Genomic DNA, 18,204 nt, shown 5'->3' with positions numbered 1-18,204 from the left:
CCCATGGACTGCAGCACGCCAGGCTTCCCTGTCCTTCACTAACTCCCAAAGTTTGCTCAAAATCATGTCCATTGAGTTGGTGATGACATCCAACCATCTCATCCTCTATCGCCCCCTTCTCCTCCTGCCCTCAGTCTTTCCCAGCATCAGGGTCTTTTCCAATGAGTCAGTTCTTCACATCAGGTGGAGCTTTGGCTTAATTTCTAATTCTATATATTATGGCTATTGATACATAGCATAAAAATGTATTCTTTCAGTTACTGAACACTATTTTCTTCCAGAGTTGAGTGAAATTATCAAAGATACACATCTGGAGAGCAAGTGAAACTGGGAGTATATAAATACACAAGCCTTCAGCAAATGTGAACAGTCAGGGAGCAAAGAGGAGGTTAGATTCTAGAGTGAATAACAGGAGCATCACAGGCATGTGGGAGAAGAGGGGACCAATAATTTGCCAGTGGCCTTGGGAATTTAGCACGACACAGATCCCACTTTTGGCACCAGTAGAATCTGACTCTGCAGATGCAGGAGGCTCCATTTGACAGTGCTCGGGGGAATCCGTGTCTTAGATGACACGGTGTCGGAGAGAAGGTGGTGTTGACAAGTGGAGGTTCCAGTGTCTCCCCTGCCACCCCTCTTCCTCCCCATCAGCGCTGGCCTCCTGTTTCTCACCCTCCTTCCCTCTTCCCAGAAAACTGGAGAAACCTCCCAGATGGCTTCAGATGGCATCCTCTCTTCTGCTCGTCCCTGTCATTCATTCCAACCACGGCTCTGGTTGTGTGTCTTACGGGTTCAGATCCTTGCTGGGTCCGGGGCTGGCTGTGGAATGCTTTGTTTAAAACCCTTAGCCTGGAAGCTCTGCCTAGCCTGTGCCTTTGCGGTGCCCGTTTTCATACACCTTGTTCCTGGAGCTGCAGCCTTTTCTCTCTACCTGTGTAAATCCTGACTCCTCAAGATGGATCTTTTCCTGAAAAGCGCTGTATTTTCCTTTCTAGAATTCACTTCTCCCTCTCCTGATGTCCTGCTTCAGTTCACCTGTACTTCACTTCCTTTATTCGACTGTAACTATGTCTGTACGTCTCTGTTCCCTAATGGATTGTGGGTTCTTCAAGGCCCCAACTCTTAGCCCCCAGAGCCTAGCACAGAGTGAGTAAATATTTACTAATTTAAGGGAATAGCTATAGGGCACGCTCAGGCACCTCACCTCTCTCTTTCTCTGACCACCTGAAGCACGCTGCACCTGTGATATACCCACCACCTGCCCCAGTCAGGGTGCGGGAAGAGATGGGGTGAAATCGGTGACCTCCTTCCTCAGGGACCCCAGCTGTCTCATCTCCAGGGCTGGTGTCAGCGGCAAACCCAGGCCTAGTCCCTCTCCTCATCACATGTCTGAATTCCAGCCACCATTCCCCATCTCCACCCTCTCCTCATTAAACAACCAGGCTAACCTTGGGGGAGTGCTGCCCTGAAATGCACTTGAATATTTTTTCAGTGTATAAAAATGAATGGATGGAGAAGGAAATGGCAGCCCACTCCAGTATTCTCGCCTGGGAAATTCCCTGGACAGAGGAGCCTGGCAGGCTATAGTCCATGGCGTCGCAAAGAGTTAGACACAACTTAATGGTTAAACAACCAGGAAGACAATAAATGAAATATGCTTAAAGGGAAAAAAAAAAAAAAGTGACCCAAATCCTCTCCCTGTATCTTCCGGACTTTCCTTGATGGCTTCATGTGATAAATGGGTTTGAGTGGAATGAACCTCTTCACTTTGTTACTGACAACAAACTATGTGAAACTTTTTTACGCAGAGAAGTTTGCTATTTTATGTTATCTCTGGGCCAGGGAGATAGGTGGTAAGCCAGCAAGCAGATAGATCCTTGGGGACTAAGGAAGAAAAGGAAGATCCTGAAAGGGATCTGACAGATGATTCTCGCTTCCTTGAGATGCTTTATGCCCTATTCCCAGGAGCCCACATTTTACTGTTAGAGCCGCCACCTCCAGCCATGGGCATCAGTGGCTGAAAGCTCATGGGGTGCCAATAACATTGGGGGACCATGTTGCTGGCATTTCCAAGCCACAGCCCTGAATGCATTTGGCCATGGGAAACTTGTTATACAGGGTGGTTAGCACCTACAGAATTATTAATACTTTATCTCAGCTACTTTACAAAGATGGAAAAGGCTTTTAGTGGGTTGGCCCATGAACCTATTCTCTATTTATAAAATTGCTTCAGTAGGCAAAGTATTCAGAGTTCCACACTAACTTAACCAAAAACTTGAGGAACGCAGCTCATTTGGAGTAACAGCGCCCTTTATATATGTGCCTTTGTAACTGTCTGCTCATTTCTTGTGACTTGTGTATTCATCTCTATACCATGTCTCTGTTGTGTGTTCTCAGGGAGCAATGCAGTTCCTACCATGACTTTAACTTCAATCCTGAGTACATGCGAAAAGGACAACTGCTCACCTACAATACCAGCTTCAAATACAGGTTTGTAAAAGGGCCTCCAGGACAGCATGAAGGCAATGATTCTGAAGTTATGTTTAGTTGATTAAAGTTATTACAGCTTGAGGCTTCCCTGATGCTCAGTCGGTAAAGAATCCACCTTGCAATGCGGGAGACCAGGGTTCAGCCCTAGGGTTGGAAAGAGCCCCCTGGAGTTAGAAAGTTGCTCTGAAAATTTCATGGTGAGTTGAAATAGAACGGAGGGTAAAAGAACCTAAAAGTTCCAAACTAGATTCTCATATCCAACATTTTGTATTCTCACCCTGTTCTTTATATCATTTCTAATCATGAGAATTTTTCAGATTTACTCTGTGGTACATACTGCTAAAAATGCTGTTACTATGTTGCAAAACCATACTGCACTAAGCAAGACCCTTCCCACTGTATAGCCTTTCACTAAGAGTGTATTGCCTTTAACAAAAGAATCCATCCATTAACAAAAGAATGGAAAAGCATGGGTTTAGAACTCAAAAGGCTTGGTTATAATTCCTTATCTGTTGCTTTCTAGATTTAGGTCTTGGCTATGTTATGTAAATTTCCTAGACTTTGTTCAGATGGCTTGTCCTAAAAGAGAAGGAGGCAGGAAAGGAGGCAGGCAGGGAGAGAAGGAGGTGATAGATGATAGATAGATAGATAGATAGATAGATAGATAGATAGGGCTTATGATATTTTCTTGCCTGCAAAGGGACAAATGTAACCATACATGCAAAAAATTTTTTAAACTACATTGTCTTCTTAGGATGTGGCAGGAATTTGGAAACTAGGTCATGTGTGAAATTTAATGAATTGTAGAAGGAATTAGTGATCTATTTCCAGAAGCAGCAGAGATTTAGGAAGTGTTTAGGTATTTCAAGAGTTCTGTGTATAAAAAAGGAATGGATTTAATCTCTGTGATATCTCCAAAAGGCAAAATTGGACTCGGAGAGAGTGAGGGAAGCAAGAGTTAAGCACAGCATAAGGATGGATTTCCTCACGTCCATCCAGAAGGACACTGTTTAGTCCTAACAGTAGAGGATTTTTCCCCACGTTGCTTCTTACCATATGATGTTGAACTATTGCTTGAAGTCCAACAGAAATGAGCAATCCTTTCTACTGACTAAATGTTTCATTCTCTCTGACCTAAACGGCGAGTTAAACACATGCATATGTTCCATTGTGCTACGAAGGTGGCTCAGTGGTAACGCATCCGCCTGCCAGTGCAGGAGATACAGAAGATGCAGGTTTGATCCCTGGGATGGGAAGATCCCCTGAAGGAGGGCAGGTCCCTGGGTAGGGAAGATCTCCTGGAGGAAAGCATGGCAACCTACTCCAGTATTCATGCCTGGAAAATCCCATAAGCACAGAAGCCTGGCAGGCTATAGTCCATAGTCAGACACAGCTGAGCAAGCACGCACGCATATGTTGCATTCCCATGTGCCAGCAGCTCTAGGCACTGTGAGCAGTGACCACTCAGACTTCTTTTCTCCCTGACCTCCTGGGTACGCAGGTCAGGCCTATGAACCACAAACCAGTTTGTCCTCTCTTTTTGTAGTGTTACTGCACTCTGCAGTTTCTGAAATCCTGTTACATGCCTCCTCGGGCTTGTATCCCTCCAGTTTCTTCATTCTTCCCTATGTATTATGGCCATGACTCTTCATGAAACACTCCAAGGCAAGAGGTTGAATGGGAGGATCATTTTCAGGATAGTGCAGTTTGTAGTCACACCACACTCTTGGCCCATATTTGACTGACTCTCGGTTAAAATGCCATTCTTCAGTGGTTCAGCCATCAAGCCATAAATGCCTATTCTGTAGTCACGTAATTGGGAGTTTGGGATTTCAAGTATAAAACCATGCATTTATATTTATATTTCTGCCAACCCATAGCCCCAGGCTGTCCCAGTTTTTCCTGTGAATAGAGGAGGGGCGTCTTGACCAGATGGTCTCTAGGCTTCAGGTCCCTTCCAGTGCTCACGTGCCATGAGCTCATGGGGTCCTAATGAATCCTGAGTCTGTTAAGCAGTATATTCATTTTCTCTCATGTCATCGTCAAGTCTGATAAGCTCTAGAACAGGGGTTAGCAAACTTGGCCCATGGGGAAATCTGAGAAAAAAACCTGTCAAATGTCACTTGTTTCTGTACAGCTCTCGGGCAAAGAATGTTTGCAACTGAATTCATTGACTTTATTTATAATCCCAAATATTGTATGTGTCTTTAGAATGGCATATAAATAAAATAAGAGGGAAAGTAAACTCAGCAAAAAGAGAATGAGTTGTTTTAAGGACAGTCTTAAAGTTTCATATTTAATATGTGGCTGTTGTTAAATTTATTTACATTAAAGTTCTTTTTTTTTTTCCTTTAAAGAAAAAGATGCATTGGAGACTATATGTGACCCATAAGGCATAAAATATTTGTCTTGTGGCTCATAACAGAGTAAATTTTGCCAACCTCTAGAAGATTTTCATGAAAGGTGCTAGAAATGTTACATGGAGACAGTGCTAAGAATGGAGTCCTTGGCATGCAGCCAGTGAAAACATACTTTCAGATTGCTGTAGGCACGTTTTGTGCATTATTCACCCACAAAGAAATCTATCTTAAATAAACTACCATTTAGCCCATGTTCCTCTATCTTTTTAAAAAAGAATATGACATGAGGCTCCTTCTTAATGCCTCCTTGCCAAAGCCTGGATACATAAAATCTGCCAGTATTCTCAATTTGAGGTTAGTCAAAACCCATACTGTCCTCTTGATCCTGACTCCTTCCCACACTATCCTTTTAATGACATCTCTTATCTGGGGGAATCAGCATTAATCTTATTTTCGTAGTTTGCAGAGTTCATCATGCTATCAAATTCAGGTCTATAGATCTTTCTCTTCTCTTGCCATTATCCATGATTCAAAAAATCACAGACAGCTATTTCAAAGATGTAGACCTAGTTTAAGTAGCTGGCTAAATTTAAATAGCTCTTGGGATCTTTTGGCCACCTTGAACATCAATTTATTGTCTTAAGTACTTGTTACTTCTTCAATTCAACATTCTTTCTCCTTGACAGAATATGAAAAAAAGTGTGTTAAAAAATTTACTTTCTTGTTAGCAAAAGTATTTTAATAACATGATCTCAAGTAGAGTAACCCTATTCCTGCCTTGTTACTGCTGTTCAGTTGCCAAGTCGTGTCCAAATCTTTGTGACCTCATGGACTGCAGCATGCCACTCCTGTCCATCCCTCACCATTTCTCAGAATTTGCCCAAGTTCATGTCCACTGAATCAGTGATGCCATCCAACCCTCTCATCCTCTGTTGCCCTCTTCTCCTTCTGCCTTCAATCTTTCCTAACATCAGGGTCTTTTCCAGTGATTGGGCTGTTTGCATCAGATAGCCTAACTATTGGAGCTTCAGCTTCAGCATCAGTCCTTCCAGTAAGTATTCAAGGTTAATTTCTTTTATGAAAAGGAAAAAAAAATTATTTCCCTTTTTAAAAAACAAATATACTGTAACAGTGATTTGATTTTAAGAGGAAAGTATTGGTTTGCCAGTAAACCAACAAAGAAACTAGTGTCCCTCCTGCCAGAGTCTGTAAAGGGGGCTGGCCCAGCATAGCAGCTGAGCATCAGTGGTGCTTGTCCGCCACTCAGCATCCAGAAGCTCTAAGATGCAGTGTGAGAGCCATGGGACCCCACTTTCCGAGAATGAGGTCCTCCAGGTCATACATGTGTGCACACATCCCAGGATGTGACTGCCCAGGTCTGTGCAAGTCTGCGAATTTTAGGCTTTTTACAGTTCCCCAGGCCTTGTTGTAGATGCTCAACCAGGTATTCTGGTGTCATTGTTTCACATATTCTCACTAATTGTGATATTTTGACCTTAATGTTTAACACAATGAAGTGTTTTTGTAAATTAGAAATTAAGCCAAATCAGTACAGATCCTCAGTGATGACAATGCTATATTAATAATTATGAAAACCTTGTGTATTCATTCATTTATTCATACAACAATATCTGTTGAGCCTCTGTTACGGGCCAACCATCATGGTGGGTATTCAGGACAGTGTTGAATAAAAGATACTCCTGGACATTATAGAATTTATAAAATAGTGAGGGAAGCAAAGTTGCAAAATATGGAACTATGATGTGGTGCTATGATAGGTAATCACAAGAGAGCCTGACTGCCGACTGTCAGAGAAGCCCTTCTGAGGAGGGATTATTTACCCTGAGATTTGGAGGATAAACGGGGGTCAGTCAGGCCAAGAGGAAGAAAAAGCCACCTAGACACAGGGAACAGCATAAGTGAAGGCCTTGAGGCATGTTCAAGGATAGAAAAATGCTACTAACTATCGTTATATTATAGGTAGAAACACTGAAGGACAGAGTCATTCAGTAAGATCACAGCTAGTAAATCAATTTAGATCTCTGATTCAAGGCCTATGTTCCAACCTTCTAAATTTTATCACCTCCTAATTAAAGGATTAATCTCTACAAATGATATATTTCCGAGCCAAAATTTAGAGATTGTTGTAATTCTGCTTATCATATTGCCTTTCCCCCTAGAGTGCTTAGATAGATTTTCTTTATGCATGTTGTCTTCTGAGGCAATTTCTTAAAAAATAAATCATCTGTCTTGTGTGTTTATCCACTGGAGTTAATGCTGTCACCTCTCCCCCTGGCCTGAGGATGCTTGGCATTGTCTGGAGACATTTCTGGTGGTCATGACTCTGGGAAGAGTCCTACTGGCATTTAGAGGGTAGGGACCAGGGATGCTACTAAATATCCTGCAATGCACAAGTCAGTCCCCACAGCAAAGAATTATCCAGCCCCACATGCCAATGCACAGTCCATCTGGCAATGCAGAAGAGGCAGGAGAAGCGGGTTCGATCCCTGGCTCGGGAAGACCCTCTAGAAGAGGATGTGGCAACCCAATCCAGTATTCTTTCTTGCCTGGAAAATTCCATGGACAGAGGAGCCCGATGGCTGCAATCCATGGGGTCACAAAGAGTTGGACACAACTGAACACAGCTGAACAACTGAACAAATGTCAATAGTGTTAAGACTGAGAAACCCTGTTCTGTCATAAAGCCTGTTTGGATACTGGTTTATATTATAGCTCTGAATGCACATGCATAAAAGATTTCCCACAATACCTCTATAACCCGTCAGTTTTACCTACTGCATTATACAGAGAACAGAACTTCCTTTTTTCCCATGGACGAATGGGGACAGTTCTTCCAGGCATAGCGCCCCAGGGACAGAGTCTCCGTTTTTTTAGGCTGGACCTGAGCTAGAAGTTGTGGGGAAAGCTGGGTATGATTTTGCAAAGGAAGCTCCCAGAATAGGGAGGAAAGAATCCTGCAGGGATTTCAGCACTGGAGGTGTGATAGAGAGGCTGGTGGGAGATAGAGTTGGTGACCATAGCTGTTCATTATTAGGGATCATACCTAAATGAGTATTAAAAGCTACAGGAAAGCCTGTATTAATCTCCTTTTCCTTCTGTGCCCTTTTTACATTTGACATGGTAAGTGATGAAATCCATTTAATTGAAAATGGATTTGATCTTGCAGCCCTGGCCACCTTGAAATTTTGGCCACATGTGTTTAACTGCAAAAGTAGAATGAAAGCTAGAACCTGGGGTTTGTTGTGCAGCGTGTGTCATTTAGATTTAAAAATAACTTTGCTGTGTCTAAGACTAGGATGAAATTTTAATTTGCAAGCCCTAGTGTGCATTTGTGAAGGCTTTGGTTTGTCACCTAGTGGACAGCAGGTCCACATTACAAAAGACCCAGACACACACAGTAGCATGATAACAAGCCTCGCGGGGAGTGGGAGGCTGAGCTGCCAGCTCCTGAGGAAGCTCCACGAACGTGGGTAGGGTCATTGTCCCAGAGGCAGCAAATTCTCATGGCAGCTGGCAACCAACTGTGGTTGAATAAAGAAACAAAAAGCCTTTTATTTGCTGCAGACCTCCCTGACTTCCTGGACAAAAATATTCTCTTAAAAAAAAAAAAAAAAAAACTGATTTTCAAAAAAAGTAAGACTTTTTTGAGGCAAGAGCTGGACATGACTGAACATGTATACATGCATATTATATATATATAATATGTGTGTGGGAGTGTTAAAGCTGCTTCAGTAATGTCCAGTTCTGTGCAACCTATGGACTGTAGCCTGCCAGTCCCCTCTGTCCATGAAATTTTCCAGGCAAGAATACTGGAGTGGGTTGCCATGCTCTCCTCCAGGGAATCTTCCTGACCCAGGAAACGAACTCACATCTCCTGCAACTCCTGCATTGCAGGTGGATTCTTTACCCCTGAGCCACCAAGGAAGCCCTATATATGATATATATTGCAATTATTTTCTAAGTTCAAATCATTTGAATATACAGGAAAAAGAGGAAGTTAGCAGATGTCCAACATCTATGAGTTGTTCACACTGAATATATTCTGATAGTTTACTGTAATAAAAAGGATTGATGAATAGCAGAAACCAGTCAGCCTTTATACTGCTCTACATTTTGTCTTCCTACTGGATGTCCAATGTTTTCAATTTTTTTTCCCTAATAGTTTTTTTAAATCAGCAATTCCATATTGAGTTGATTGTGATTAAAGTTCAAGGCCAGCACACAAGAAGTTCTCAGTGTACTCATAGTTTCAAATATATCTCAATGGCAATCTGTTGCTTTCTAAGAAACCATAAAAAAGAAATAACTTAATTGTTACAGTAGAAAAATGGCATTAATAAATACTCTTATTCAAGCATGTCCAGTATTAAAATAATTTATAGACTAACACTTCAGATCAGGGGAATTATTTCAGAGTCAATAGGATATATTTTTATTTCTTTTCTCATATGAAACACTCCCATTAGGAATTTTAAAAAATCCTTCCTAATACTACTAAACTGAAAATGAGGAAAATTTAACCTCATATTGTTCAAGTACAGAATTTGTTGATTGTATTAAAACTATAGCTTTGCATGAGATTTGATAGCCATCTATCAATAAGAATGCTAATTATGATACCTAGAATTTATTACACCCTAAATACATGCCAAACAGTGTTCTAACTTACTTACAAAAGTATGCTCAGTGGTGTCTGACTCTTTGTGACCGCATACTTAGTTCTTTAAAATGTATCCACATGAAACTCTATTTCCATTAAGTTTTCCTTTTTGCATGTAAACAACTATGTTCTCTCAGTTCTTTTAGAACCACTTCTGTTTTTCATTCCCCCTTTGCCATCATTAGTTTGATCATTGTTCTTATAACGGAAATCTTTTCCATATTACCATCTATTCTCTTTTTTTCTTATAAACAATTTTGGGTCCTAATTAAGCCTTCTTTAGCATTCGCTTATCTGCCCCGCCCCCAAATTAATACCCTATTAATCTCTTTCCTTTCAGTACCAGTTTTTTCTCTAAAAACAATTACTGTACAGTCTCTCCTTCAATTTCTGAATCAACTGTTTTCTCTTCCTCTATTTGCCATCTTCCTATCATTTCCTGATGACCTAATTGTTAAATCCAGTGACCTTTTGTTGTTTCTCATTGCCTTTGACCGTTGTGTAATTTTGATGTTTTTCGTTACTTTCTTCATCTTTAAATTATTGTCTTCCTTAATTTTGTATCACAGTACACTTCTAGCTCTCTTGTCCTCTCTAGCCTTTTAAAATGTTTTCTCATCTTCATCTTCATAAACAAAAATCATCTGAGATTCTTTCCTTGTCTTCATCAAAACACAAGCATCCATTTCCTCCTTCCAAAGTTTCTGCTTCTGTGTTTAATGAGACCATCCTTTCCCAAGTGACCGCTGGCTGGAAGCTTCAGTCTGATACTTAACATTGCCATCTCCTTCCTATTGAGTCCCTCTAGTTTCCATTCTTTCATCCTTTCTATTCTCACAACCATTACTCTAATTCAGACTCATAGCACTTCATGCCTGAATTATTCCAACTGCCTCCTAGGTGGTCTTCCTACCTCTAGTCATTCTCTCCTCTTCAGTTCACCCACTGTATCACTGCTAAGACCACTTGTCAGAAATCACTGCTTTGAATATTTTCGCCCCTACCCCAACTTAAGATCTCCACAGTCCTCCATTGCCTGCTAGCTAAAATCCAAACTCCTTAGACCTTTTCGGAGAGCTCCCAGTTTATCTCTGTCCATATCTTATATTCCTCTACATACTGCTATTCATCTTTAAGCAATTTTTTTTTAAACTCTGGGGCTCTCTGTCCATGCCTTGTGAAATGCCAATCTCCTGCTGCCTTACTCTATTGAATAGTCAAGGCAGACTCAGTATCTGCATTAATTAGAAGGGCTTCCCTCTCATTATCCTTATTATTAAAAGTCCTCTTTCTGTTTTGATCTCTTTGCGTCACTCTTGTGGCTTTTATCATGTGTTAATTTGTCTGATTATTTAAGTTCATGTTTTATCTCATACTATTTTGCCAACTAGACGGTAAATCACCTTCCTTCTGTATAAAACTCTCCAGTGCCTCCTCATAGCTTTCTGGATAAAGTTTAAACTCTTTACCTGGGTGTATGATTCTCGCAATGATCTGTCCCCTACCTGCTTCTCTTCTTACAGCTCCCATATTCATCTGTATACCCCAAAGGCCCAGCCATTCCAGGCCTACTGTTTTTTTTTTTTTTTTTTTGCGGGGGGGGGTGGGGGGTGGGCTGCAGCATGTTTTTTTTTTTTTTTGCAGCATGTTAATCTTCGTTCTGTAATCAGGAATCGAAACCACATCCCTTGCACTGACAGTATGGAGTCTTAACCACTGAACCTCTAGGGAAGCCCCAAAGCCCAGCCATCTCAATCCATGTGTCGTTCCGCAAACACTCCAGATACTTTCATGCCTGTTTGCCTTTGCTCATCCCATTTTATCTGCCTGGTATGTCTTCACTCATCTTATTGGCCAAGGATGCCCCTCTTTCAGTAGTCAGCCCAGGTGCCACCTTCTTTAGGATGCCATCCCTGACGCCCCAGCCCATGAGATGCATGTCTATCCTGCTTCCTTGGTACCCATGCAGTGCCTCTGTTCATATGCCGACCTGTGTTTCCTAGAGGACCATGAGTTTCCTGGGGGTTGCAACACTTTCATCTTCTCACCTGTATTTTCAGTACCTAGCCCAGGGGCTCTTGAAGTGAAATGAGGCAGGCTTGACATGGGGAAAGCCAGCTGGTTATGTAGGTAAGTCTCCACCAGGTGGCATTTACTTAGGTGAATTCACGGTGACTCAGGGCCTGGCTCTCAGCCTGAAGGCCTGGGAACTTGGCTTAACAAATCGTGAATAGATCCATCTCATAAAGGTAGGAACTTATTATCCACACTCACAGAGGCTGCTCTGTGAAACCAGCACGCCTAAGCACTAGTTATGGAGTGAGTGGACTGGACTTTTGCTGGCATTGACCCTGACCTGGGGACTCTGCCTTTGTTTGCATGTCACACAGGAAGCCAGTTCTCATGTGTTGGCGGCCAATCTATTTTACTTCACAATGGCTAATCACGTGAGTTGTGTGTGGATTGTGCTAGCTCGCCTCCTAAAGAACAAACAACCTCACTTCTCAATTATTGGGGAGAAGTGGGCGCACTTTCCTGTAGCTTCTGTGAGTTGATTAACCCACACGTAAAAAGTCTTTAGTAAACACCGGTGTCATATGATCAGGCAGTTGCTGATTAGATAAATAAATGCCACTAGATAGAAGATTATTTGAAAGTCTAACCGTGGCAAAGTAGCATAAGACATACTGCACATGATGGCATCGTTGCAAAACCGTATTTCTCTTAAAAGTTTCCTTTACCTCTTTTACATGTTTCTAACTATTTTCTTCACATGCTTCTTGCCATCAACACCGCCAGGCACTGGGACCTAACCAAGCGCTTTGCAGACTGAGCTTTCTCTCTGTCTTCTCTGCCTTGCTTGTCTCTTCTGCTGTTCTGACTGCTATCACCACAAGCTTCCCCTCCTCCCCATCTATTCTGTCTCCAAAAGCAGTTTCATTTCTTCTACTTTCTAAGTCAGAATATGCCTTGATGCTCACCTCTGAGGTGCCTGGGCTCTGCCAGTATCTTCGATGCCGCATTTAGTGCTTGCCCATCTCTGACTTCCGCCCTTCTCTCAAGGTATTTGTTCTGCTTTTTTTATTTTTATTTTTTTATTTTTTATTTTTGCTGTTCAAAGCAAATTTATTTATTGTTCCCAATCAACACTATTAATAAATCCAGGATTCTGTGTTTTATGGATTTTTCTTAACCACTAGATAGGTCAGAATTAGAATAAACGGTGAGCAATGGGGTATGAAAACATTTGATTTTCAAGGGAGTCATATTTTTCCATCAATTACACTTCAGAATATTTTACTATGTATTTTTCCCCTAGTCTTTCTGATTTCGAATTTCACTGTTCTGTAACTGGTTAAAAACAAACAAACAAACTGGTATTCCACTATGGAGAACAGTATGGAGGTTCCTTGAAAAACTAGGAATAAAATTATCATATGACCCAGCAATCCTGCTATTGGGCATATACCCTGAGGTGTATGTTTTAGAAAGAACTCTGAGTAAAGGGAAAATACCAGATACCCCATCCATGTGATGTTAAAGTCAGCTTACAAGAAGAAAACAAGCCTTTTCATAACAAAGTACCAGACAAAACTATTTATAATGGATCATGTACACAAAATTAGAAGGATTCTTTTCCCTTTGGTAGTGGTGATTTTTACACTCACACCATGTCATGCAGACTGGCTACATAATTCCAAAATTCAGCACCACTATGGTTCTTTAATCTAACAAGAAAAATACATTCCTTCTCAATTTAGGATATCTTGATTCTAATATCTGACTTGGTGTGAACTTTTTATTATTTTAAGTGACTGAGAGATTACTACCAATTTTGGTAATTTTATCTTTAAAAAAAATAAGACTAGAAATTTTTCTGTCACATAGTAATTTTTTTCCTCTATTTGTCCCTACATATTTTCACATGGACTTGGCAACCCACTCCCATATTCATATCTGAAGAATCCCATGGACAGAGGATCCTGGCGGGCTATGGTCTCCATAGAGTCACAAAGAGTCAGACATGTCTGAAATGACTTAGCATGCACATGTTCACATAAACACATTCACATAAAATAAATTATTCACATTAAACAAATTGTTCACATAAATGCATTGTAGCACTGTGCTCGTCATTCAGAAAGTGTAGTCACTTACCAAAGAAGTGAAATAATATCTGTCGTCAACTTGTAAGCACTTACTATGGGTATGCCAATCTCTGTGCAAAGTCTTTTACATACTTTAAATAAAATCCTTAAACAACCCTCCAAAGGGTTTAATCCTTAAACAGATTTCCCCATTTTATAGATGAGTACATTGAGTTTAATAACTTACCCAAGTCCCAGTTCTGGAACAGAGTAGAATTTGAAGCTGGGCTCACCTAGCTTCCTTGTACACATTCTTTCCTCTGTAGTGCTTTTCCTTCCTGGGTGAGTTGATTGTGTTTTCAGAAGGTTTTATGGAACTCCCCCGACACCACGACAATGCACAATGAATAGTAACTTTCTTATATTCATCCTTTTCACTCTGTCATTTTCCCCTGATGGAAGAAAAAGTGATTTGGGGATATTATACACGTGGCTTTATCAGTCTATGTCAGTCTTGGGATGCCACATAGAAAATGTGCTATTAATATATGACTTCAAAAAAGTGTGTCCTGGCGCAGTTATGAAGAAATAGATCTTTAGATGTTGAAAAGAGTGTTTGAAAACAGTGAGTTTGCTGTACAGCTGGACTTTGTGTTTTTACAGCTGATGAGGAATATGAAGATGGGATTGAAAGGACGTGTGACACTCTTCTCATGTGCATTGTGACTGTCCTGAACCAGGGCCTCAGGAATGGCGGAGGCGTGGGTGACGTGCTCAGGAGACCATCAAAAGATGTAAGCTGGAGAAAAATAGTTTTTCACGGAGCACACGATCGTTTTTTTTAACCTTTCTTAACAGCATTTACAACCCAGTTTTTGTTTATAGGGTACTTCATTTTATGTTGTTTGCTATAAAAATATAATGGTAGCTATTGAAAGCAACCCATTGTATAATAGAATTCCATAGAAATAGCAAATGTCCTAAAAATCTATATATGTTAGTAGGTCATGACATCTTACCAACTTTGAACTGTATATTGTATGACAGCAACAAAATCATGACTTCTGACTTTATGGAGGAGTTTGATTGTTACATAAATAACAGAAACCAGCCTGTCTCTTGTCTCTCAGTTTTCACAGGCATGGAGATTTACTCTTTGCCTCCAAATAGGGACAACCTCCATTATTTGTCCACAAAGGAATATCCGATCTGAACGGATTCTAACAGGATTTCATATATTAAAATGGCAAGGCTGAAAAACTTCTCGTTGGTGGCAGCATCTCAAGTCCCCCCACTGGGAGCTTGAACAAGTTCAATCCTTAACTGGCCAGCCATCTCACCTTGTCCAGCCATCTCATGTTTCTTCATCTATGAAACACCTAAACTATCTGATCTCTAATGTGCATTTTAATAACATTTATCAAGTAGAAGTAGGCTTGTATTGAATGTACTTGACCCTATAAGGCCTAGAGCAAAATCTCCTTCAAAAATGGACAGACCGTTAGATGATACTCAAATCTCCAGTCTCTCTGACCTTTAGAAATGGCATTTGTTTACCTTCTGGGTAGCTCCTGGGATAGGAGCACACTGCACCAAAATACATTTAGCATAACTACATGTAAAGTGATTTTTAATACATGATAAATCCCTCCTTTGGAGAAGAAAAGTACGAGTGCATGAAAGGAGTCTGGGGACAGACTGGAAAGTTTTCCTCACAACGCTTATAAAGTAAACGAAGATAGAAAATGGGTCTTATTTTTTCCAACTTGGAATACTATTTATAGTCATTGAGCAAACAATTATTGAATATATACTTTCTGCTAGACAATATGCTAAATCAACATGCCTTGAAAATATGAGTTTGTATACATATACACGATAGAGGGTTTTTTTTTTTAATGTTTTTAAAATGTTTTATTTTAGGAGCCCTTATTTGCTGCCCGTGTGGTATATGACCTTCTTTTTTATTTCATTGTCATCATTATCGTTCTGAACTTGATTTTTGGGGTTATCATCGATACTTTTGCTGATCTCAGAAGTGAAAAACAGAAAAAAGAAGAAATCCTAAAGACCACCTGCTTCATCTGTGGTAAGTGTTCTCAAGACACTAAAATAAGAGAGAAAGAAACTGCCCAGTAGAAAGGAGGGGATGGAAGGATTTTTTGTTTGTCATGCCTTGGGAAAAATTATTTCAAAATGAAAGCTGGACAAAATTCAGATTATGTAACTGAGCATTGGACCGGGATACTCTGCTTCCAGAAATAGAAGAATTACATCCCAAAGCTCTCTTGTCATTATTTCTGCCATTTGTATGATTCTCTAGCTATAGCATGTGTTGCAAAATGCCAGAAGGTTCCACCAACTGGCAAACAGATTTTTCATCACAATAACATATTGATTAAACAATAGAATGATTTTTATTTTATTTTGGTAGATTATGAATCCACAGATGAGTTTTCCAGCAGCTTGAACTTCTAACTCACTGGCAGCACTTTGTCTTCGATTCTGAGTTGTGCTTTCTTCCAGTTTCTGTCTGTCTCTCCCCATCTCTCACACCCTGTCCTTTTCTTCTTCCTCTCTCAGACCCACCCAGCCTTCCTTTTGTCCTCATTATTTCCTTTGGCTCCACCCTCTGCTTCATAGACCTCAGCCCTTTCTGGTTTTAGTTGTCCCTGTAGCTGGCTTAGTCACCCGAGGATCCTTTCCCCTCCTTTGCTTTTATAGAAGCTATAACATAGATGGAGTTTTGCTTTCTTTCTTTTTTTTTTTTTTGCCTGCTGCACCATGTGACATGTGGAATATTATTCCCCAACCAAGGATTGAATCCATGCCCCCTGCAGTGGAAACACAGTCTTAACCACTGGACTGCCAGAGAAGTCCCCCTTTCCCCTCCTTGAATAATCACCAACCCCTGGTGATACTCAACGTCTCTTTTTCCATATTGAGCTGAAGTCACAAAATAAGCATAAGGGCTTCAACGTTTATTAAATAGTATATAACATTTATTCCATATAACTTAAACTGCACCCTCAATAATCCCCTTCCTCCCTCAGTTCACCTTTTCTCACCTCTTTTCCCTGAATAGCTCTTCCAAGCCTTTCCAACGTCACTCCAACAGGTGGAAGTGTGCTGGATGTTAACCTGTAATAATGAGCTGTCTTCCAAGGAAACAAACACAAATTCAACATGCCCTTCTCCAGGGTGTCCTCAATCTATTGTGAAATATCGGAAAAAAAATAAATACCATTGCTGTCTAATGCATTAAGGGAAATGATAGAGAAGTTTAAAGGTTGTTAACATTTCATTGGGCTGTAGTAGAGGGCAGATGAGAAATTCAGGAAAGGTTTCCTGGAAGAGATGGTGATGGAGCTAATGGTAAAAGATGGAAGGGAGAGAGCCATATAAAAGTGGGCAGAAGCAGAGTGGCTAGCATAAGGAAAGGCATGGAGAGGAGAACAGACGAAAAGAATCTTCCTTTCCTATAAACAGTTTGATGTTGCTAAAGTGAAAGTTTCAAAGCAGGGTATGCCAGCAAAAGAGACCGGCCAGGCCATGTGTGACCTCTTATATTAAAAAGTTTGGACTTTATCCTTATGGTTTTATGGAAGATGGTGAATCATTACAGAATTTTAAGTAGAAGATACAGAGTGTAATTATTATTTTCAATCACTGAGGCAGCTATGGGAAGTTGTTCATCGGGGAACAATATTGGAAGCAGAGGAACCAGGTAGAAGTTTATTGCCATTGTCCATAAGAGGTAAAGAAACCTTGATCCAGGACAGGTAGTGATGGCACTATTCAGGGTAATGGACAAAGTTAAATATTGGAGAGGTAGAATCTGCCTGCCAATGCAGGAGATGCAAGAGACGCAAGTTCAGTCCTTGGGTCGGGAAGATGTCCTGGAGTAGGAAATGGCAACCCACTCCAGTATTCTTGCCTGGAAAATCCCATGGACAGAGGAGCCTGGTGGGCTACAGTCCATGGGGTTGAAAGAGTAGAACATGATTGAGCATGCATAAGCACACACAGAATCCTTAAATCTCAGTGGTTTGTAATGGACATGAAAGAATGTGAGTGCCTGGGTGGATGGTAGTACCTAAAAGTGAGTTTGAGAATGGAAGAAGAAAAACAATTTTAGGTAGGCTTAGGCTGAATTTGGCTTTGAAAGTACTGAAAATGAGGTGTGTTCTTAGTTGGACCATAAAGAAGGCTAAACGCTGAAGAATTGATTCTTTTGAACTGTGATGTTGGAGAGGACTCTTGAGAGTCCCTTGGACTGCAAGGAGATTAAACCAGTCAATCCTAAAGGAAATCAACCCTAAATATCCACTGGAAGGACTGATGCTGAAGCTCCAATACTTTGGCCACCTGATGGGAAGAGCCGACTCATTAGAAAAGACCTTAATGCTGGGAAAGATTGAAGGCAGGAGAAGAAGGGAGAAGCGGATGACAGAGGATGAGATGCTTGGATGATGTCACCAACTCCAGGGACAAGAGTTTGAGCAAGCCCCGGGAGATGGGGAAGGACAAGGAAGCCTGGCATGCTACAGTCCATGGGGTCGCAAAAAGTTGGACATGACTGAGC

General features: G+C 40.9%; 1 protein-coding gene across 3 annotated transcripts in view; it reads left to right on the top strand.

The window, feature by feature from the left end:
- Positions 1-18,204, top strand: part of ITPR2 (inositol 1,4,5-trisphosphate receptor type 2) — a 567,579-nt gene that overhangs the window by 476,445 nt on the left and 72,930 nt on the right. For 2 of the 3 annotated variants that reach the window (XM_070453822.1, XM_070453824.1), the window contains exons 52-54: positions 2,398-2,490; positions 14,283-14,413; positions 15,543-15,708. In XM_070453822.1, the coding sequence (XP_070309923.1) occupies positions 2,398-2,490; positions 14,283-14,413; positions 15,543-15,708 (390 nt within the window). The remainder of the gene's footprint in view (positions 1-2,397; positions 2,491-14,282; positions 14,414-15,542; positions 15,709-18,204) is intronic. The other variant, XM_070453823.1, reaches the window with a different exon arrangement.

The sequence above is a fragment of the Odocoileus virginianus genome, chromosome 23 (genome assembly GCF_023699985.2).
Source record: "Odocoileus virginianus isolate 20LAN1187 ecotype Illinois chromosome 23, Ovbor_1.2, whole genome shotgun sequence".
Classification (NCBI taxonomy): domain Eukaryota; kingdom Metazoa; phylum Chordata; class Mammalia; order Artiodactyla; family Cervidae; genus Odocoileus; species Odocoileus virginianus.
The sequence above is the reverse complement of the archived record's forward strand: the minus strand, read 5'-3'. Positions and strand labels throughout refer to the sequence as shown.